The following is a 23,205-nucleotide window of genomic DNA, read 5'->3' as shown; positions in this document are numbered from 1 at the left end:
AAACACCTATGAGTTTATACTTATTCCCTACCTCTCCTCTGCCTGCAGCACTAGTGTTTGACCATCGGTGCAGGAATGTGGACAGCTCTGAGGTGTAGTTTATGTTAGAGCATATCTGGAGACCAGGCTGAGAGTGGGATTGCCTGAAACTGTACCCTTGCTTTGCTTTTCCCCTTCCTGCTTCTTTTCTCTTTCCTTGTTTGCCTTGCCTAAGAGCTCTGCCTAAAAAAATCACTTACATGTGAATCTTTATCTCTGGGTCTGCTTCTGGGGAACTCATTATCTTGCCTTTAAGGTAATGCTGTGGGAAATAGGCAAATGCATGTAAAGCACTTATCACAGTGTTTGGCCACAACATGTACTAAACAATGTTAAATATTATTACTATTATGGTTCTCACATCAGTGTTTTGGACTCTGATAGATTGGTACCAAGACTTGGAACATCAATCCATCCTGCTGGTCACAGTGAAGAAACATTGAATTAAGACTGAAAGAGCACATGAAAGCATATCTTCACATACCAAGGCCTCATACCCGGGCTATTGGTATAGATAAAGCAAAATGAGAGCGAGGATAACTGGCAGTACAGAATCTGCTGGGAGAGAGTCCATTTCCTTTTTTTAAAGACATTTATTTTAATTGTTGTTCAAGTACAATTTTCTATCTTTTACTCCCATCCCATCGCAGCCCACCCACCCAGCCCTCCCCACCTCCTTCCCATTTCCACCCACCCCTAGTTTTCATCCATGTGTCCTTTATACTTATTCCTGTAAACCCTTCCCCTTTGCCCCTGAAATTCCCCTGAAATTCCCTCCTCTCCCCTCTCTGGACACTGTCAGCCTGTTGTCTATTTCAGTGTCTTTGGTTATATTTTGCTTGTTTTTTTTTTTTTTTTTGTTTTGTTGTTTAGGTTCCTGTTAAAGGTGAGATCATATGGTATTTATCTTTCACTGCCTGGCTTATATCACTCAGCATAATGCTTTCCAGCTCCATCCATGCTTTCACAAAGGGTAGGAGCTCCTTCTTTCTGCTGCATAGAATTCCATTGTGTAAGTGTACCATAGTTTTTTGATCCATTCATTTACTGGTGGAAACCTAGGTTGCTTCCAACACTTGGCTATTGTAAATTGTGCTGCTATGAACATTGGGGTGTATAGGTTCTTTTGGATTGGTGTTTCAGTGTTCTTAGGGTATAATTCTAGCGGTGGAATTGCTGGGTCAAAAGGCAGATCCATTTTTAGTTTTCTAAGAAAATTCCATACTGTTTTCCATAGTGGTTGTACCAGTCTGCAGTCCCACCAGCAGTACACTAGGGTCCTCTTTTCTCCACAACCTCTCCAACACTTGTTTGTTGCTTTGTTTATGATGGCCATTCTGACTGGTGCAAAGTGGTATCTCATTGTGGTTTTAATTTGCATCTCTCTGATAACTAGCGATATTGAGCATCTTTTCATGTGTCTCTGGATCCTCTGTATGTCCTCCTTGGAGAAGTGTCTGTTCAAGTCCTTCGCCCATTTTTTAACTGGGTTGCTTGTCTTCTTAGAGTGGAGTTGTATAAGTTCTTTATATATTTTGGAGATTAAACCCTTGTCTGAGGTATTTTTGGCAAGTATATTTTCCCATATACTTGGTTCTCTTTTTCTTTTAATACTGTTTTTCCTTTAGCTTTGCAGAAGCTTTTTATTTTGATGAGATCCCATTTCTTTATTCTTTCCTTTATGTCTCTTGCTCTGGGAAACATATCAATAAAAATGTTGCTGCATGAAATATCTGAGATTTTCCTGCCTATGTTCTCCTCTAGGACTTTAATAAAGTCATGGTTTATATTTAAATCTTTTATCAACCTTGAATTTATTTTTGTGTATGGTGTAAGTTGGTGCTAGAGTTTCATTTTTTTACATGTAGCTGTCTGGTTCTCCCAACACCATTTGTTAAAGAGGCTATTTTTACTCCATTTTATGTTGCTGCCCCCTTTGTCAAATCTTAATTGACTGTAGAGAGTTGGGTTTGTTTCTGGTCTCTCTGTTCTGTTCCATTGGTCCATGTGCCTGTTTTTATGCTAGTACCAGGCTGTTTTGTTTACAATAGCCTTGTAATACAGTTTGGTATCAGGTATTGTGATCCCTCCTACTTTACTCTTCTTTCTCAAAATTGCAGCAGCTATTCGGGGTTGTTTATGGTTCCATATGAATTTTTGGAGTGTTTGTTCTATGACTGTGAAATATGCCATTGCTACTTTAATAGGTATTGCATTGAATATGTAAATTGCTTTGGGTAGTATGAACATTTTGATGATGTTAATTATTCCGATCCATGAACACGGTATATGTTTCCATTTGTTTGTGTCTTCCTTGATTTCTTTCTTCAGTGTTGTGTAGTTTTCTGCATACAGGTCTTTTACTTCCTTGGTTAGATTTATTCCTAAGTATTTTATTTTTCTTTTTGCTATATCAAATGGGATGTTTTTTCTTGATTTCTGCTCCTGCTGTTTCATTGTTAGTATACAAAAATGACTTTGATTTTTGGATATTGACTTTGTATCCCACTGTTTCCTTTTTTTTAAAGATTAGTAAGTTCATTTCTCTAAGATTTAGAAATTTCAGATGTTTGGCCATTTACTACGATTACTTATTTTTAAAGAAATCTCTCAGGTATACGATCATGGTGGCCATGGTGGCAATAAGGTTCATGAATCCCATGGAGTTGGGGCTAAGACAGAAATCACAGTGGTCTGGACACCCTCTACCGAGTGAGCTAAGTGATGTTGCTCTGTGCTTTACCACCCAGGGCAGGGAGCTAAGAAGGGGAAGTTTTACATTCACGTCATGATTCTATGAAATGTAAGAACCATGAAGAATCTCAAAGACTCTGAGAGAGCTTGAACAAGCTACAGAACTTGTACTGACAGCTTATCTTTCTTTAGACTTCTTTTGTGAAATAACAGAATTAGAGGGCAGCTGTCAATGGACATGCATAAGCTCAGTAGAATTTTTTTAAGGCAGAAAATCAGGAATCTTAATATTCAAGAGGCTCTTGAGAAGCCACCTTGTTCTCTCACCTTTCATGAGGGTCACAAGACACAAAATACCAAGACCAGATGGGACTGAGTAATGTATTCCAATATCTCACCATTTTTAGCATCAGGAAAGTCTCTTCAAACCCCTAAGAGAGCAGGGCGTTTAGCCCACTGTCTCCTGCTTTTGGCCTGAGGACATCTAGTCTCTGCGGTGGGCCAGGGCCCTTCAGATTCTTTGTGACTTAAATTCTGTAGAATCATGTCAACTTAGTGCTGGCTGCGGGGAAGGATTTTCATCATAGAGTCCAATCACCAGTGGGTTCCCATGCATGCCCATTACCTCAGGACACTTGGATCTTTAGGTCAGGAGTAGGACCTGGAATCTGTTTTTATATCTTGACCACAGGGCATGTACAAAGTTCATTGTGGTGCCAGGGAGTGGGACTTGACTGAAGGTGTTATCACCAGTGAAATGGGAGAGTAAGATGCAGAAGCAGTCTAAGGAACACTAAGCAGCCATGTGGCAAAAAAACCAGGATTCACATACTGAAGATGGCTATGTTTCCAAAATCAGCGTGGAGCATTATAAGCAGCAGAATGAAACTATGTAACGCCATCTGTGTAATGACCACAGATGTGACACAACGTAGTATACAAGGATACCCCGACACTTCAAGACATATACTGGAAATAGTATGTGGGTTGGATATTATGGAAGAAGGAGAAAACAACAAAAGGAGGTCCTCATATTGACCGAAGATGACAGTGCTGAACATGAAGAGCATCGAAGTGTTCGGTTAACTGGACTCCTCACCCAACCTTTGAGAAAAACAAGGAAAAAATGACTGGGAGCAAACAAAAAAAAAGTGCTGCAAATGAATCAGAGGCTTAGCCAAATTTGGCCTTGGGGTGGCCCATCCCCATTCCACAGAGACAGTGGAGGCTCAGTGAGGGGGACCGTCCTCTGAGAAAGTGTCATGCTCTCCTGTGTTCTGCCACCACCTACCTGCCTTCTCTCTCTCAGGGGTGTCCAGCCTGCAGCCTGCAGGCCACATACAGCCCAGGATGGCTGTGAATGCGGCCCAACAGAAAATATACATTTACTTAAAACATTAGATTTTATATGCCACAATGTATTTAATGTGTGGTCCAAGACAACTCTTCTTCCAGTGTGGTGTAGGCTGCCGAAAGGTTGGACACCCCTGCTCCAGTTTATTGTTTTTCTCTTACTTTCCCATAGCTCTTATTTTCTAATTTTTAATCAGTCATGAAGCACTAAGCAGCAAGGCTGGAATCTGGCTTAGGAGAATGGCTAGGAAAGACCGCATTGCTCTATTTTGTGACATACAGCATTGCCCTCTCTCTTGGATTTCTTGCCTTGCTAGTAGTCAACACACTTAGTACATGGGTTCGTTTACTTACTGAATGTTTACTACATGCCAGGCACTGTGTTTTACCCAAATCATCTCAGTTATTCTGCACCCTAATCTCAGTGGAAATCTGTTCCTACGTTTTAGATAACTAAAGCTTAGAGAGGTGTATCTTTTCACACAGCAGTCAAACGGAACATTCCATGGGTATTATCACCGCAGTTGAAACTGCTGTGAGTGAACAAGCCAAAAGCACATTTCTTTGACCAGATTTGGAGAAAATAAGAAAAATGTCAAAAATTTGGTTGGCATTCAAGCAGAGAGAAGTGGATCGAGTCCTTTCCTCACTGCATAACTGCAAAATATAACCCGCTGGAATTAAGAATGTACTCAGAGTCAAATAATTTAAATACTCCTTCCATCGGCCACCTTTGGATTTTGCCCACTTCATCTGCATTCTACCGGAAATCCATGTCACTAAAATGTTCTGCTTCTAGAGAAATGGTGAATTGTTGGCAAGACACTTCATGTCTTCTACTGTTGTTTCTACATTTTCATGTCTGTGCCTGTGTGACTATATGATTGATTGACTTCTGCCCAGGTTATCTGTTCCCAGGTGCTTCGCATATTTTATAGACTATAGTCTATAAATAAGCAACTGATGAGCTGATGAGGTACCTGCCCATGACCTGGTGAAAAAAACATGCATCTAAATGGCTTAAGTAAAAATACTCAATGTAGAGGTACTATCAGCAGAGGAATTTTCAAATGCAGCCAGAGGGGCCGGCCTTGCTTCTGAAGTGTGCTTTGACAGGAGGTCACCAGTGCCTTTTCATGTCGTGTGTATCGCCTGCCTCATGGGAAATTCCAGAGGACAAGGTCTTTATCTGAAAATAAATTAAGTCATGAGATACAGAGTAATCTCATGATTTTAAAAGAAAGAGAGCACATCTGTAGCTCGGAGTGCTTAATTCTGCTTCCTTGGTTTCTGTCAGTAGCCCTTCCTCTTTCTTTTTACTTTTTTTAAATTACTCTTAGCCTTTTTTTTTTTTCATTATGCTGCTTCTTGATTACTTAAACACATGCACATGCACATATAACAAACACATTCTCCCTGGCTAACTTCTAACTTTACATCTTTTATGCAATGGTCACATTCTTCTAGGAAAAAAAAGCCTGGTCAACTTCAGCATGCAAAAAAGCACTCATTTCAGAAATGTTGAACTCATAATATAGTTTCTAAACTTGGGGTTCGCTATGTTTTTTTCTCTGATCAGTAGAATGCATTTTACTTAGCTAATGTCACTGTGATGAAAAACTGAATTTTGACAATTGGTATATCATAAAATGGGAGCAAATGTAAAAGAAAAACTTAGAAACATTGAATTCTTGCTCTTGAATGTCCATAATGAAAATACTTGCTTTTTCTCTAAACTGGTAGGACTTGTGGTTCCTATAGTGTTAAAATAAGGTTGTTGAAATTCTTGGTGATTTGCCAGACATTGGACTAGGAGAAACTGAGACTGAGTTTCTACAGGTAAGACTCCATTGGTGCACATTATGTAAAAGGTGCTGTAATCAGGACTACCCCCCTTAAAAGGTGTGGGGATGTGTTGGGAATCTCACTGCCTTCTTCCTGCAGTTATTTTTCAGTTGTCAATGCCTTTCCATCAAGTTTTAGAAAACTTGCCACTCAGAAAAGTCCCCCTATGAGATTTCATTAGAGACTCCTCTTCCCTCTGAGCTTGGGTGTATATTACACCACCTAGAAGTCCAGAAATTGTTTACATATTTTCCTAAAACCTTTCACAGATGTGCTTCTGAAAAAGACTGATTTCCATGAGCCCACCAATGCCCGCTTTCACTTAATTGCTGGCAACCTGCCAAAACCCAGGGTCTAAGTCCATTAGCATAGAGACATCATTTGTTTTTTTCCAGTGCTGTACCATGTCTAGTGACATAACCATATTAGCCAAGAGCAAACAACCAGACCCCTTATTTACATCTTGGTGGGCCAGACCTAAAGCAAAGGTGACGGTCATTCCAGCTGCCTTGTTACCGGAGCACACACAAACCCCCATGACCCAGCATCTTTAACATTCAATTGTTTTTAAAAAACCCATTAACATTATACTCAGGATAATGATGGCAGTCCTTAAAAAGAAAAAACTGAAGGCATTTTATAGCTAAACAATTTTATTGGCTTTTTGTGAAATAAAAAACACAAAACCACCATGGTTAAAGGCCATAGTCAGTATCAACCAAATGAGCCAGCCACTTGGTCAAAGTAGCTGATGACAAACACTAGTGGGTATTATTGCTTACACCCCAGGTTCGTTTACATGTCCACTACATTTTTGGCAAGATTAGAATCAAATGGGAGCCTTGGTTGTGTAAATTCAACTCTGACTACACACTGAAAACCATCCTCTACCCTTAATGACAGGATATATGCCGATTCTTCCTGAGTCTTGACATTTATCCTCTCATTCCATCTCCTTTCTCCTTCCATTAATGATTTATACAACTCTATTGATGAAAAATTAAAGCAGATGAATTTACAACCAACCGTCCACACTCTACTGCCCCCTCCCTTGTTGTGAACGGGCGATGCATTTCTGGACCTCTCCAAACTCTTGTATGTGGCGCGTTTCCCCTGTCAGTAATAAAAGCCCACCTCTAATCTGGATAGATTTTCAAATGCATCTGACTGTCAACCTAGGGGTTTGGACTCTGTTAACAGTCTCTTTTCCAAGTTCTAAAAGCTAGGGAAAAAACCCCCACAGCCTTTAGCATCAGTAAGTAGACCTCCTGACAAGCCCGAGCTCCCACCACATGGTGTCCCACGGTAGGTCTGGAACCTTGAAAGGCTCTGTATGAGTGCTCTAAGGTTTTAATTCACAGAGAAGCAATGACTGCCTCTCAAAAGCTTCCCTGCTCAGTACTTTGTATTTTAACATTGAAACTCAGAACGACAAAGGGTCAGAATGAACTCACAATAGCACCATTTCTGGGACTCTTGGAATAAGGTTCCTGTCTGCACTGGAGAATGCAGGGACCCCAGACCACCCAGCCTCCAGCTTTGTGCCTTCACAGGTCCTGCTGAATTTCAGCAGGGGTGGGTGGTCTGCCTTAGTCTATTTCTGCAGCAACATGGGTTTTCCCTGGGAAGAGTTAAAAATACGTCTTACAAATGAAGTTGGCCGCAGGTGAGAGACCTGAGGAAGCTTGTTTCTGGTGGTGACATGTGACAAGCCAGCAGACGCTGGGACAGAGTTCAGGGACCCTTGCCCTTACCCAACTAGATTCAAGTCAGTACAGAATCTGCATGCAGAAGCATGGCAAGATCAAGGAACGCTGAGAGACATAGACCCTAACACAGCAATCCAAACACCAACGCTCTCATGGCAGCTTTTGTATTCAGGTCCACCAGTGAGTTTGCCCTGAATAGTGCTGGGATTTAATAAGCCCTTCTAATGCTTATAAAGATTATCCTCTTGAATCTAGACATGTTAAACAACAGAAGGTTTGATATCACTATATTTTACATGGCACGTATAACCATACAATTACTAGCACTTAACATGGCAAATATTGTAAATACACATTCTTGGAGTTGACTTGGTAATTATACCAGTGTTATTCAGCAGAACAAAGATGAAACACTCTCTAACTTGCACTTTGGGGAATTTCGCTCCAACCCTTTACTTCACAACAAAAGGATAACCCTCTAATTATGTAATAGTGCTCTGTGATCTTGCGGGCACAGAGCATCACAGGGTGACTTCATGGTTAATTTGTGGCCTGTAAAATAAAGTAATACACGGTATTTTCATTTCAACAAAATACAAGAGACCATATAAAAATATTTTTCAATTTGGAATTTGAAACATGAAAGCTGGGTGTGTTTTTTTTTCCTTTGTATAAAAAGAAACAAAACAATGGACTAACGTTTAGTAAGCCTTCTAACAAAAAAATATACATGTAAGTTTAAGGAATGCAGTGAGCGTTGTTGACTTCCCTTTTTGTCCAGGCTCATTGCCGGTGGGCTTGTGCTCTGACCCCAACCAAGATAAATGCGCAGAAGTGGAGGAGGATCAGTGCCTGAACCTGAACTACATCTTATCGTTAATAACAAGACTAATCTTACAGTAGTGTTTTTAAACGTGGTGTGTTGGATTACTGACTTTTTCCCTCCTCTTCTTCACGCGACCGCTGGAGATGAATTCCAGAAGCACCACTTTCGTCTTGAGTGACGTTTATTTAGTGCAATATCTTCTTTCTCTCGTTCCCTTTTCACGCGCTGGTAGTGGTCTTCTTCCTTTAGGTACCACACTGGGGGCCAGCGGTGGCGCTCAAAGTATTCCTGGTTGTCTGGGGAAGGAACGCAGTGGATGATCACACCCACTGCTCATTCACCAATCGCTTCTATGCCTAACGTCACGGAGCTGGGCACAGAGAACCCGAACCCAGGACCACTTGATTTAGAGTGTAAGCTTGTCCTAAGCCTGCCTCCCTAGAAGAGGCTGAGCTAAAAAACTCATCCTGCACCCCAGGAGGGACCCATGAGCCCCACTCCACCCAAATCACAAGCATAGAGTCCTCTAAAGAGAACTCCCCACCTACATCCCTGTGTCACATCACAAGGATATGTGACCACCTGCCAGTCACAAGTTTTCTCCATAAGCTAGCTGCCTGTGGGCCATGTTCCTTCTCAAGGGCAAGGAGGGCATCAATTCAGTCAGAGGTGGTAAGAATTGGATGAATGGGGAACCTGAAGTCTTACCTGCAGATTTCGATTTGATTTCCTTGCGGAACTTGGAACAAACACTGTTGTAGTTGGTGCAGATGTGATGTAGACACCAGGCAGCCAACTGGTGGGCATTGTGAAACTGCAGGGAAGGGACCAAAAGAGGGTCAGACTGTTTTTTCTAAAGTGGGGCCACAAACAGACAGGAAGCCCCTGAAGGGGTCTAGAAATAAGGCCTGTGAACTGCTTCAGTAAACACCTTGTTCTGACTTGGACTGTGGTTCTCATCCCAGCCACGTGTAGCATTTGGCACGCCACTCCTGTATCCCCTGTGACAGGCGCACCAAAAATAATCACAGCAGCAGATCAGGAGTTGAAAGTACGTCTTGCCCTCCCACCCACCTCGCCACCTGGCCCTCAACTGTGATAAGTGACTGTGGCCTCTGGAAGGCACCAGCCAACAGTAGAAAACAGCTATGTCATCTCTGTTTTAGGAAGCCTGGGCAACGCAATACTCCGTGTCACATGTCAGAGCTCAGCTTGCTGGGGCCAAAGATCTGAAAGAGGAGACTATGGGGTGTGTGACTGTCCTATACCTGTCCTTTGGTTACATAAGAAGAGCAGGAGGTGGGAGCATGAGGGGAAGGGTCCAAACCCTCCACCCCTCCTTTTTGAGCAGGTGCTCAGGGAGGTGACACTGAGGTAGCTGTGCCTGAAAAAGATCTGATGCTCAGAAACAGACAGTCAACTCCCCATTCCTTCCCAAACTTGGCACAGGTCTCCTTCCATTCCTCCCTGTCTTTGTCTGTACCTTTTCTCAGACATCCATTCTGTTGTTTGTTGCTCTTGTCGTTTCTTGAATTAGAGGGCACTCTGAAACCTATAGTCTAGCTTCTTCTGGGGCCACATGGCCCTACACAAAGGCCAGGAGAAAAGCCAAAGTCCTCAGAAACTAACTCAAGAAACTCTCTGAAAATCACAACCCCAACATCATAGACAATTTTAGTTGGTGCTTTCAACTTTTGATATTAGATTTCTTTCTGAAAGTAGGATTAAAATAGTGGTGTATTAGAGGTGAATTGTACCTGCTCAGGAGAGCCAATTGTGGGGATTTCTTCCCTACTCTGAGTTCAGTGACTTCATGTTGGCAAAATGGGTCAGATGGGAAATTTACACCATGGAAATTAGAAAATGCAACAGATCAGGGTCCCACCTCTCCGCAAGTTGACTGTTAAATACTTACCAGCACGAACGAATGAGCTAAGACGTAGGAGATTGCATCTTAAACCTGTCCTCCCAAGGCTTGTCAGAGCTTAGCATTAATCACATTATTTCCCTGCAGGGTGTATGTGTGGGCAGGGTGGAGGAGGGGACAGGGCAGGAACATAATGCAAACAAATAGACATGACTACAGATCATTAGCTCGAGAGGACTGGCCCTATATAATATTTTGCATCAGCCCTGGCTGGTATAGCTCAGGGGATTGGCGTGGGCTGTGAACCAAAGGGTCACCAGTTCGATTCCTAGTCAGAGCACATGCCTGGGTTGTGGGCCGGGTCCCCAGTGGGGGCCATGTGAGAGGCAACCCCACGTTGATATTTCTCTCCCTCTCTTTCTCCTTCCCTTCCCCTCTCTCTAAAAATAAATAAATAAAACCTTTAAAAATATTCTGCATCACTGCATCTTCTCTAGGAGGAACACTGATTGGGCAGAACATACATCTCCAACTGTCCTCCAGGCCTGTTTAGAAGACCCCAAATTCTAAGTTTGGACAACCAGTGGGAGCTTGCTGGTCCTACTACAATTGATGTCTGTTCTCAGTTGTTATTGTAACCTCTATTAGCTTGTTTTTCACCTTAAATTTTACTGATGGGTGCTTGTTTCTATTTCTTGCACTTGCCTATGATTGTGTAGGGTGATGCCTGGTACAAGGGAGAAAACAACAACCACTTTGCACACTGCACAGGTTGCTGTGAAGTTTGAGTCCACCTTTTGCCCTTTTGAATCTGAGCCATCTCCTATGGCCACAGTTGCAATGGCCTGAGTGACACCTGCTGTGTGCCTCCCTCCTCTCCCTGACACCACCTCCTCTCCCTCAGTTGAGAAATATCACTCTAAATGGCCTGACCTAAGACTCAGTAAATCAGTTCTCTGACAGGGGGAACAGAGAAAGCCAAACTCATCAGGCTGAAGAAAAGACTGACCAATTTATTCTCAATTCCTTCAGAGTGTAAAATCGCTGTCAGTAAGTCTATGCTGGGTTCTGGATAATCCCACCTATGTGCCTGGCATAACAAGGGGGCTTCCATTCTTCAGTGCTCTTTCTTGAACATTCTCTCCCACCTGATTCTCAACATAATCTATGAGGTTCACAGGGTATGAATTACCATCCTCACTTCCTGTAGATAAAGAAACCGAGGCAGAGTTTAGCTCTGTGCCTTGATTAAGTTATTCAGTGACAAAGCCAAAGCTGGACCTCAGACCCTCCCTCGAAGAGTACAGGAGTGTACTGGGATTACAGAATCACAGTATCCATATTCACCAACACTGACCTTAGAGAACCCCGGGGAGATGCAGTAGGACGTGGAGCCTAGAGGGACTTCATGGAATCCTGGACACTGATCCTGGCCAACACATGTCCCAGAATTTAAAAAGGAGAGACAAAACCTTCCCCTCACAAGCCCCAAGTTGTTCTCCCCCATGTGAAGCTGGTGCCTCGGGGGACAATGGGGCTGGTGTGGGGGTGAGGTCCTTGTTGTCTTTTCAAAGGAAGCCCAGCAGGGTGAATGATGCATGAAATGTAAAACTCTCAGATCTTCTCAGTGTACACAGGGGCCTCTGTGACTCAGTGGTGACATCTTTATTTAGACAGATGCAACAGTGGAATGTTTTATCAGCATTAAACGAACTGGTCGAACACACTTAAAAGGTGAAAAGCAAATTGTTACAAACCTGGGCCAATTCCAAATAAGAGAGCACTTCTCCGTCAATGCCCACGCCACTCATAGCAGCCTTGGTCAGCTCCTGAACTGCATGCTGTTCTGGGGGAGACAAGCAACAGGAGAAAGTTAAACCTTCCTCTGTGAACCAGACATCTTGCCTGGAGGGTCTGGTCTGGGGCCACCTAAGAGGCGAGGAGGCAGGGAACACTGTCTTGGAAGCCATCCTAACTCAATCTGGGGCCCATTCAGATGTGTGGCCTTTCAGATGTGTGGCCTCCAGTACATGGAGTTTTGGTCGCCGGCCATGGAACTGATGACTCTGGGGACACTTGTTAGTGTGTCTGAAATAAGTGGAGTCCTCCTCCAGGCCTTCACTGTCCAGTATGGTAACCACTGGCCATGAAAATGTTTACATTTACATTAATTTAAACTTAAGTAAAATAAAAAATTTCTGGTCTCTAACCACAGCTAGCCACTTTTAAGTGCTCACTAGCTGCATGTAGATTGGACAAGGCAGGCACAGAATGTCCTGTCACTGCAAAAAGTTCTATTGGACAGTGCTGCCCTGGAAAGTACCTTCCCAGAATCCTCTAGGCCCTCTAGTATCTTCCTGTGAGACAGTGTCCCCACTCACCTCACTCTGACTCTCAACACTCTCTAACAGGGAGAGACTGAGTAACAGGAAGGAGTCCGTATGGGGAGTTAAAAATGTGAGTGCACATGTCTGTCTCAACAGCTGCCGATGGGCAACATATTGTTCAGCCTCTTAGATTCTAACGAGTGGGGTGACTGTCAGCCAGAAGTGACAAAAATCCAGTTGGGAGGGTCGTTTCTGCTTGGGAGTGGTGTCCAAGGCCCCTAAGTTGAATTTGAATTGTGGTCCTGAGTCTTGCCTCTGTGGAGGCCGCCAGCTGCCTCTGGGAGTGACAGGAGTGGGCAGGCCCTGCATTCCCAGCTCCTTGATGTTGCTGTATTTTTCCCCGTCCATATCACTGTGTCTGCTCTTCTAATGCAGCATCTTGCCAAATCATGCTTGCTTTCTGCTCTGGTTCTACATGCTTGTTAGTCAATATGCCCCTATCTGGTCAATAAGGCATCTGGATTTCAGCGGTTTCTTTGGCACACCATTTCTCAGCTAGGTTAACAAAGAGCTATTTGGAACTAAATTTCCCAGAGAAGGCATCAGGTTTTTTAATATAGGTAGCTGTAACATTTCTTGATATTCATTCAACACTTGGGCTTGCAAGGCATTTTCACCCCTGAAAATGACTTTTGAACACCATTCTAAGCACTCTATACTTACACTAAACAGTACACATCAAACTGTATAAGTGTTTAAAAGAATCATCTTAGAAAGCCATATGTTACATAATTGTAACAGTAATGAAAGTAGATGTATAGAAAAGTCTACAGTCCACAGGAGAGGGTTTCTTTGGGTCAGTTTCTTTCATGGAAAAATCAGTCCCGCCATAGTAATATTTAAGCAAAAACAGGACTACTTGGAGATTGATCGAAAACCTTGTTCAACAGATGTGGCTCCAAATTGCTTTTGACTCTCAAAAAATCAAATTTATCCTTAAAGGACAGATACTTGTAGAAGCTGTGAATAGTCAAATGGCTTGGAACACGAACTTCTGAAAAAGGAAATTGCCCATCGCGGCTTCCTAGGGCTACTATTTAGGAAGCAGTGCGTACTCACATAGATCTATGACTTCAGGCGTATTCATTCACTGAAAACAGTTTTTAAAAATCAGATAGCAATGCTTCCACTATCCCTTGTTATCTAACTGAGGAAGGAGGAGGGGGAGGGAGGGCTCTACTCTCCTGTTGGCTGAGTGTAATAGAAATGTGGAATACAGAGAAATAAATCTTTTTTTTTTGAAAGACATTACCAGGAGATCAAGCACACCTATGACTGGTTGGGCTGCTCATACATTCATTTTCATCCACTTAATGATTCAACAAATACTTATTGAGAAGCTAATATCCCAGGCTCTTTTCCATGTGCAGAGGATGGGCCAGTAAGCAATACAGGCACTGTCTCCGCTTGCATGGTTCACAGGAGTCAACTAAATGTAGTGATAAACATGCAGATTGTGCACTGACTCCACTGGTGAATGAAGCTGAAGGTTTACATTTAAATAAGAGGTGTCTGAGTGCATATATCCTATCTAGACTGGCTTCAGCTTACCAACTGAACAAGTCTAGAAATGATACATAAGATTTTGTGAAGTTAAGCCAAGTCTCCCTTTTTTTTCTTTCTCCTGAAATGATCTTGACAATGTCAGAACATTTTCTAAAATAGCTTAAAGAAAACCACTTACATAATGATGACTAGGTACCAGACATTTAACTCTTGCATCTTCACAACAGCTCTATGGTATAATATTGTTATTCCCATTTTAAAGAGAGTGAAAGCTGAGACAAAGCGGTTAAGTCAAGTATGAAGTCAGTAAATGCTGGAGTCAAAGTTGGACCCCAAGCAATCTGGCTGAGCAGCTTATGCTCTTAACTACTGCCTCCTATTGCCTCTTCCCTAAAGACCGTGTCTGAGTGCACATTATGAAGGTGAGCATGGACGCGAGAGTGTTATTTCAAATTCTGTGGTCCACAAATGAGGCAGCGTGCATAGAGCACAGGCCACGAGGGGAGGGGCTGTTTATCTTCCATCGTTGTATATTTGCATCACCTAACAGGGCTTACCACAAAGATGCTTACCAAATGTTTGTTGAATTGAACTGGGCTGTCTGATACATTTGATCAGTTTATGTCAGTCACCCTGTACAAGACTGTCCTATACTGAGTGATACAAATTGACTTTTATTCCCTGGCAATCTTATTTTTGTTTACACATGATTTTGACAGATAGGACAGTCAGACACTGCATGGCCCCGTGTCTTCAGCCTTACCTGCAAGAGCAACCAGGTGCGGCAGGCAGAATCTGTTTGCCAAGGCAATTAGTTCCAGTGGGTCCAGGTCCAAAGTAGGTGACAACTGCTTGGTGTAGAGATAATCCAGCACCGCCTGCATTGACATCTTATTTATGTTTGGGAGATACACCTGAAATGTTATTTGAAAAGCTAAGTTCCAAGGAAGAAAGCAGTGGGCACATTATTTAGGCTGTACCACTTGTAAATATCCCAATTGTGTGCTTCAATATTGGCAAGTCAGAAACACCTGCTTTGAGGCTGTGTATGGAAGTCACTCACTATTTACAGCTTCACACATAACAGTTTGATTTGTAGATGACAAAAGAGTGGGGCTGCCTGACAAAGCCTGATTTGGAATTTTTAAATGGCTATTTGGACTTATAAATCAGACAAATGGGCTATAAATGTACGATGACATTATGGGCCCTTCTTGCCAAGCACCTTATAATACTCAATTGTGGGGAAAGAAATCTCCTAGCAACATGACAGGTGTTGGGGGGGAGCTGCAGACTGCACTATTGCTGATCCACGACAGAGCCCAGCTCTCTTAAGACATCAAAAACAGAGGATGTGCAACCACTCGAGTTGCCACGGTGACTGGCTTCATTCCAACATTCTACCAATATATGCTAATCTGATATACACACAATGACTCTTTCTATGGCACAATGACATAGAGTCAGAACTACTGGAACATTAACAGGTATCAGTAGATTGAGAGAATCCAGAGAAATCCTCGCCTGGGGCTTCTGGAGGAATAGTTGATTGGTAAGGTGACCAGTCCCCTGTAGGATTCCCCTGATCTCCCTCCTGAGTACCTGTAGTCGCTGCCTATATAAATACATGCTGCAGTTCGTTAGGGAGCCAGGGAGTTCTGGACGCCTGGGCGTGGGCCAGTGAATGGGGATGCACATCGTACAGCAGCTACTCTTCACTCCAGGTCTCCAACTGCATGACAGCAGCCCTGGTGTTTACTATTGGAATGATGGCGATTATAAAGATCAATCTTATTTAAAGGCCCCCGATGCACAAGGTATTGTGTTAAGCTATCCAAATGCATGATCTACTTTGATCTTTAGAGGAAGAGATGATTATTTTTGCCCCTTTCTAAATAAGGAAATTGAGGTTTAGGGAGGTTAAGTTGCATATCCAAGGTCACAGAGCTAGTAAGTAGTGACTGTGACTTGAAACAACCAGGGAGTATAGTTCTAAAGTCTCTGTTCAGAACTGCTGTGCGGCACTGGAAACCCTTTATGGCAAGGAAGCAAAGGTTTGGGCTACAATACAACATATTTCATTAATGGTTTTTAAGAATTAGATTTCTAAGTACAAAAGGGTGAGCAGTTATAAACTCCTTAATCCTGGTGCTTAATAAACTTCTATACAGCATATAAAGATACACATCTATAATTATATATCATTATGTCTATATTACATATCTAATGTTGCTCTCTTTCTCTGTATATATGTATATATGTATGCAAGTATACACACACAGGGCTCGTAGCCAATGCATTCTGGTGGTGTGGTTCCAGAATTGCTTAAACTATAGAAACCTTCTATATTATTATCATCCTGCATATACACCAACCACCCCAGATAGGGAATATCCTTTCAGACAGAACTTCCCCTTAATGTATCAAAGGAAAGTCATGGAAAAGTTCCTATAAATGTTTAGAATATTACTCCTCATCCTTCATACACAAGGGGGAACACAAAAAACCTGGAATTTGTTTATAAATCATTGTGTATTTATTCTTACATGTTTAAACTTTAGTCACCTTCAAAGTACTCTCCATGTGATGCAATAGGCCTTTCGAGACTTTTCTACACTGCTCAAAACAGTTTTGAACTCATTGATTTTAATACCTTTTAGTACTTCTGCCATTTTTTGTTTCAGCTCTTTCACATCAGCAAAATGTTTCTCTCTGAGGACTTTTTTCATCAGGGAAACAAAAAAAGTCGCTTGTGGAGAGAAACACCAGGGCCGCTGTGAATAGGAAGGGTGAGGTATGGGGGTCAAACTGTTTTTGTTCAAGAGCTGTTGACCATTCAGCATGGTGTGGGCAGGTGGGCTCGTAAATCACCCATCATGAAACGGGCAAACACATTGAAAGAGTCTTCAAAAAATTCACCGAAGCTGAATGCAGCTTCTCACAACAACACCAGCTGGTACACTGATACAGATGGGTTCCTAGAACACTCATCAAGTGAGAGGAAGCCTATACTACAAGGGGCCTGCCCTCCAGGAGAAAATTCCAGTTTTGGGGGTCCCCTTGGATAGCCAGTGGAAACAATTATGATTCTATAAATAAGGTGTAGGGGTTATTACCATCAATGATTTAACAAGTGTGACCATTTCAAGTTTCTAGCACAACCTCTGCAACAGATAGAACTTGGCAAGCAGAAACTCTTACTAATATTATTTTAAAATAAAGAAGCCATTGTATTGTAATTAATTACTATTCCAGTGAATCTAACATAGAAATGTTTATGTGCACATGCATTTCTCTTTTACAGACACAAATTTATTTACAGATACTTACTTGTTTCTGTACATATGAGAAAATGCCAAAATTTTATTTCTGTAGAATAGTGTTTGGAATACTGCAATTTTCTAGGTAACTTGAAGGTTAATTAAGTTATAAAACTTGAAAATTTGAGCCGCTTTGAATGTGAAAGTTCGGCATACCTTTTATAAGGTGCTAAGTGCTATAAAGTATTAATAACTATGCATGTAAAAAGCCCCAGCACTTCCTGTGGCCCCTGCTCTTGCAGACAGGGGGTGCCCGCTGTCCCTAAAAACAAGGGCTTGAAGGACAGGGCCAGAGGTGGGGGTAGGCCCAGTAGTGCCACTGCAGTGCTATCAGGCACTTGACGGATCCCTCACCCTTTAGGACTTTCTCTTTACTTGTCTGTTACATGGGAGATATTTGGAATAGACGATACTGGGAGTTTTTGCTTCTTCACTGAGATCATGGATTTGGATGATATTCAGATTACTTTAGCCTTTTTTTTTTTTTTTTTCCCCTAAGAGTGGGTTCTAAGTCATGGCAAAATGGACATCCTAAATTAAAAAAATCAATGTCCTAAACAACAGAACAAATAAACAAGCAATATATAGCCAAAGACACTGAATTAAAGAACAGGCTGACAGTGAGCAGAGGGGAGAGGGGAGGGAATTTCAGGGGAATTTCAGGGGAGAATAGGAAGGGTTTACAGGAACAAATATAAAGGACACATGGACAAAAACTAGGGGGGGTGGAATGGGAGGGAGGTGGGGAGGGATGGATAGGTGGGCTGGGATGGGAGTAAAGGACAGAAAACTGTACTTGAACAATGATTAAAAAAAGAAAAAAATTCCTGGCAGCAGGAAATGGCAGATTCCAGCAATAGCCTCACCCCTATACGCTCAGTGTCTTCGGAGTGTTCTGATATTTGTAATCATTCGTGACCTGCTGCTTCTTTCTTGCTAATGATATCAATATTTTTTTTGAAATAATGGCTCTTTTGGGCAAATAATGTTAGGGACTTTTGGCAGTAACCAGCACATAAGAATAAACTAAAATCACTTTCATAGTCCACACTTTTTTTTCCTCATGGTTGATTTTTTTAAAAGCCTGTGTCTGTGATTTCAAAATTTATAATGAACTACATAACTATAAAGAGACCATTTTATAGAACTTTAAAAAATAATATAAATAACACTACATAAAAAATGGAATTAAGAATTTTGCATTCAACCTGCTTGATGTAGCTTTTAAAAAAGTAATAATAGAGACTATAATGCTACCCTAAACAATGCCCCATATTCCAGTTCAGTTGCTTTAAAATTTTAATTGCGAAGATCAGCTCAGACTATTAGGCATATAATTAGGGACAGTCTTCCAGAGAATGAGGAAGTATTGTAGACCCAGAGCACTGCTCACCACAACCCAGGCCTGCATTTTTAATAAGCCACTTGCTAAGGGCCTCTGGGAGAGAATTATGCTCACTGCTGTATTAAAAGTAATGAGAGAAAGATACGTAAAATAGTGTCTTCTTAAATATTAAATGACAAAAAAATAAAGTAACATCAATAGGCATATTTTTTTTTCTGAAGATGCATGTGAATTCTATTAATTGAAAAAAAAAAGGCTGCATATTGTAGGGGAAGTCACATTTTCACAAGACAAAATACAGTTAAAAGGCAGCCTAGAAAAGACAAACCTCAAGAACAAATATGGGCCCATATCAACCCTGGAGCATTTTTTGGGTATGGAGTGCTCTTCCCACCCCTGTAACTTCTCTGCCAGGAAGGGAACTGGGGGCTTTAACTTAGGGGACAAAGGTCTTTAACTCCTCATTGGAAAGTACTTAACAAGAATCTTCCAGGATAAGAGGCACTAACAACTCCTGAACATTAGTATGTTCTAGGCATCAAATTCGATGCTTTACACATGTACTCTCATGCCCTGGCTGCCCTTTGAAGAAGGTTCTTTCATTATTCCCATTTTATAGATGAGGACACAGGCTTAGAGGGGGCTGGTCGCTTGCCCAGAGTCAAGCTGACACTGAAGTTCAAAACTACTTAACTGTTGTAGGTTATTCTGGAAATGAAGAGAAGGAGCAAAAAAGGGCAGGAATGCCAACCGCTGATGGCATCCTTCATATACCAGCAGGAGGAACTTTGGCACAGACCTTGGGTTGCTTGGTGTCAGGCTCTTTGTTTTTTGGGTTGAATCTATACACACCTATCATTAGCCTTAGCTACAGCCCTAAGGGGTGAGTGACCTCCTCTTGGGGTGGGGGGCGAGTGCTCCGCAGGCCACTGCCTCCAGGAGAGGCTATTTAACAGCCACAGATGGGCGGGCACATTCACATTCGCTGCCAAGTTTTTGTTTTGGTCACCTCTCCTGCACATTTTAATCTGGAGACAATTACAGTCCATTCTGGGAAGGGATAAAGGGGATTAGCATTTGTGAGGTCAGCTCTGACAGTGTCCCTTTGTGCCTGGGTTCCCGACCTTGATCAACTTCTCTCTGCTGGGTTAATCACAGGCAGGCTGTCTACAGCACCGTCAGCGCACATTTCAGTGAGCTCCAAGAATAAGGGAAGCAGGCTGCTGGGCTCTTTATCTCTAGAAATTATTGAAGTCAGTGAAATGCCATTTGGATGAAGTTTTATTCATTGGTGGCTTCCTCACATTTTTTTTTTTGTTGGAAGAGGCAAGGATATCATCAATACTATTGACATCAAAATAAGACTAATGGCAGCTACTGTTTATATAATGTTTATCAGCAGCTTTGCAAGTATTCATTCTTACACCTCACAACCATGCTCTGGGCTATTATCCTGTTTTTTTCCAGGCAGAGAGGCTGGAGCGTAGAAAGGTGATACTTGCCTAAGGCCACATCACTCTTACAGAGAGGAGCTGGGACCTGAGCCTCCTAGCTCCTTTCTTGGGCAGCCTCCAAGAGCTGGAGTAGTCTCAGCAACAACTCTCCAAAACACCTTTGCAGCTGCAGGAAACTTTTCATTTCATTACAAGCAAGGAGCTCCTGATTCAGAATGGCTGACAGATACCAGGAGAGGTCATTGGGATATTCTAGGGTCTTTCCTCCAAAGAGCAGACAGTCTTTTGCTGGGGTGGCTTAGCAGCTGCAGTTTGTTCTGGAAGCAGGAGGGTGGCCCAGTGACCCGTCCTCAGCCTGGCCATCCTGGCTTGTGATTCTAGGGTTCTGTTTCCCTACTTGGGGATGCAAATGCAGGCTCCTGGGTCACAATGGGAGTGCTCAGATTTCTGGTGTGAGCATCTCTTTCGAAAAGTTAAGCATTGTTTTTTGTGTTTCCTTTAAAAGTTTGGAGAGGTGCTGAGATAAGCAAAACAAGCCTCTTAGGACAATAAACTTGATGGGGTGTCCCCATGTTTTTTTTTAAAGATGGTCAAAAATACTTGAAAAACTCAACAAAAATGCTTGCTCATCGCTAAAGTTGAAGGGTTTGAATAAAATTTTTCTTTCTTTTCCAACTGTTTGTAAAAAGATGAAGATACAGGGTCTGTAAGATACAGCTCGCTCTGCTATGAGAATATCCTTCTTTTGTGGATAAGGCCAGTGTCTGATGGGAATCCAGGGATGTCCACTAGACCGAAGCACTTTGAGAGATGTGTTCAGAGGAGTAACCATTTGCTTTGTGACTGTTTTCCTACCTTTGACAAACCCTCAGAGAAGGCTAGTTAGGGCTGAGCCTTGTGGAGTGTCATAGCTCAAGAGGACCTCAACAGCGATCTGGTGTATTCCTCCTCTTATAGATGAGGAGAATGAGGCACAAGGAGGTGGGTTCTTGAGGACCTCATCTGGCCAGGGCCAGAGCTGAGCCTAAGACGTAAGCAACTGAAGAAACATTTCACTGTCTTGAACTGCAGGAAGATGGGTTCTGTCTGGGAACATTTGTTCAAAAGTGCAGCTAATCATGTTTTCGGGGGAAGAGGAGAGCTGTGGGCATGAAAGGATGTGCATGTAAAGCACCCAGGGGCTCACACATAACAGAGAACAATAAAAGTGGGTTCCTCACAACTGCAGAATGTAGGAGAGGGTGACCTGACACTCCAGCACTGCCTAAGGAACTATTTCATGGAAGTAGCTAAAGAACTGAGGTCATCTGGCTAATAAAACACTTTATACAAATACACAGACATATTCATGAAGACACCACTTAGGCGTTTCCCAAGGCACGTACCTCACTGTTGGCGCTTTCCACGAATGACCCCCCGAACATGGCGGCCATCCACTGGCAGCTACAGATCAGCAGCGGTTTGTGGGCACTGATGGCTCCATCATCCAACTTAAATGTCACATCTGCCCAAGGATTGAGGAAACACCACCATGAGTGAGCCAGTCTCGCTGACAGTCCCACCCACATTCATCAGTCTACATCTCTGGGACTCTCTCTTCCATGGCTTTTCTCGGTGACTGTGGGTCAGCTCCTGCCCCTGGTGGACCCGACTCCCAGCACGACTCCCAGCACGTTCTCCAGGGACTGAGGAGTGAGCACTCACACAGGGTGACCCAAATTCTCTGAACCATAAAGAAACATAAAGGAGTATTTTTTCCTTCCTATTATGAACAACTTCAAACATGTACAACAGTGGAAGGAATAATATAACAATTGACTTATCAGACTGTTAATATTTCACCCTGTTTGCTTCAGCTATATGTGTATATACATACTTCTTTTATATGCGTGTAGACATTTTTAACAGATAGTATTGTACTTCATTCCTAACTACTTTATCAAGAGTTTCTAAAAATAAGAAGATTCTCCCAGATAACGATGCCATTATTATTCCTAGGAAAATTAAAAATAATTCCCTGACATCGCCCACTATCTAGTTTATATTAAAAATTTTCCAATTATCCCTAAAGTGTATGTTATAGCTTTTTTTCCTTAAACAGAATTCAGCTGAAGCTTCCTCACTGCATTTGGTCATTGTGCTTCTGCAGTAAGGAGAACATGCTTTCATCAGCTTTACTTAAGGTCCACTGCTTCATTTGCTGCAGGTTTAACCACTTTCTTCCATTAACTTTCAAGACTGCTTCTATACCATGATGGTCAATGTTTGGAGTAAATATTACTCATGAGCTTTAAACTTTAGGAACAGGCTTAGTGACCACTTATTAAATATATATTATCATGACAGGCATTATGAAAGATAAAGATACAAATGAATTATACATATAAACAGAAGCCAGGAAGTCATATAATGACATACACACCCCCCCGGAGGACAACTTCTGAAGAAAAATAATACAAGCATGTAAAACAGTACAAGCATGGCTATATAACTCCTCTTGGATACAGGCCACCAGCATGCTTAAGCAATTATGTAAGGGCTCTGTGGGCAGACACACATAGTTATCAGAGACAAAGAAGGAACAAGAAAGGAGTGTGAGAACAAAATAGAAGACAGGATGGAGAGAGATGTGTCACCCCTGATGGGAATGCAGAGGGTCACCAAAGTTGCCTCCAATTTTTCAGTATCCTCAGGACAAGAGGTCACTGATTTTTGTCACGGGTAAGTGGTGAGGGTCGGTGGAGCACCAATTTGGTCAGGAAGGAATCCTGAAGGGAAACTGCAGGCATCAAGCCGATTGACTCAGGCTCAGGGGTAGCCTGACCTATATCCTTAGAAGCTCTACGATCCCATGGCACTA

At 42.3% G+C, this 23,205-nt stretch overlaps 1 protein-coding gene across 6 annotated transcripts in view; it reads right to left on the bottom strand.

The window, feature by feature from the left end:
* Positions 1 to 6,566: 6,566 nt before the first annotated feature.
* RHOBTB1 (Rho related BTB domain containing 1) overlaps positions 6,567 to 23,205 on the bottom strand; it is a 111,687-nt gene continuing 95,048 nt past the window's right edge. For all 6 annotated transcript variants that reach the window (XM_036026917.1, XM_036026916.1, XM_036026920.1 and 3 more), the window contains 5 exons: positions 21,731 to 21,849; positions 14,990 to 15,140; positions 12,091 to 12,179; positions 9,175 to 9,280; positions 6,567 to 8,762 (listed from right to left, as the gene is read on the bottom strand). In XM_036026917.1, the coding sequence (XP_035882810.1) occupies positions 8,593 to 8,762; positions 9,175 to 9,280; positions 12,091 to 12,179; positions 14,990 to 15,140; positions 21,731 to 21,849 (635 nt within the window). In that variant the 3' untranslated portion in view covers positions 6,567 to 8,592. The remainder of the gene's footprint in view (positions 8,763 to 9,174; positions 9,281 to 12,090; positions 12,180 to 14,989; positions 15,141 to 21,730; positions 21,850 to 23,205) is intronic.

Source organism: Phyllostomus discolor, chromosome 5, assembly GCF_004126475.2.
Source record: "Phyllostomus discolor isolate MPI-MPIP mPhyDis1 chromosome 5, mPhyDis1.pri.v3, whole genome shotgun sequence".
Taxonomy (NCBI): domain Eukaryota; kingdom Metazoa; phylum Chordata; class Mammalia; order Chiroptera; family Phyllostomidae; genus Phyllostomus; species Phyllostomus discolor.
Note: the sequence above shows the minus strand (reverse complement) of the source record. Positions and strands in the feature narration are given on the sequence as shown.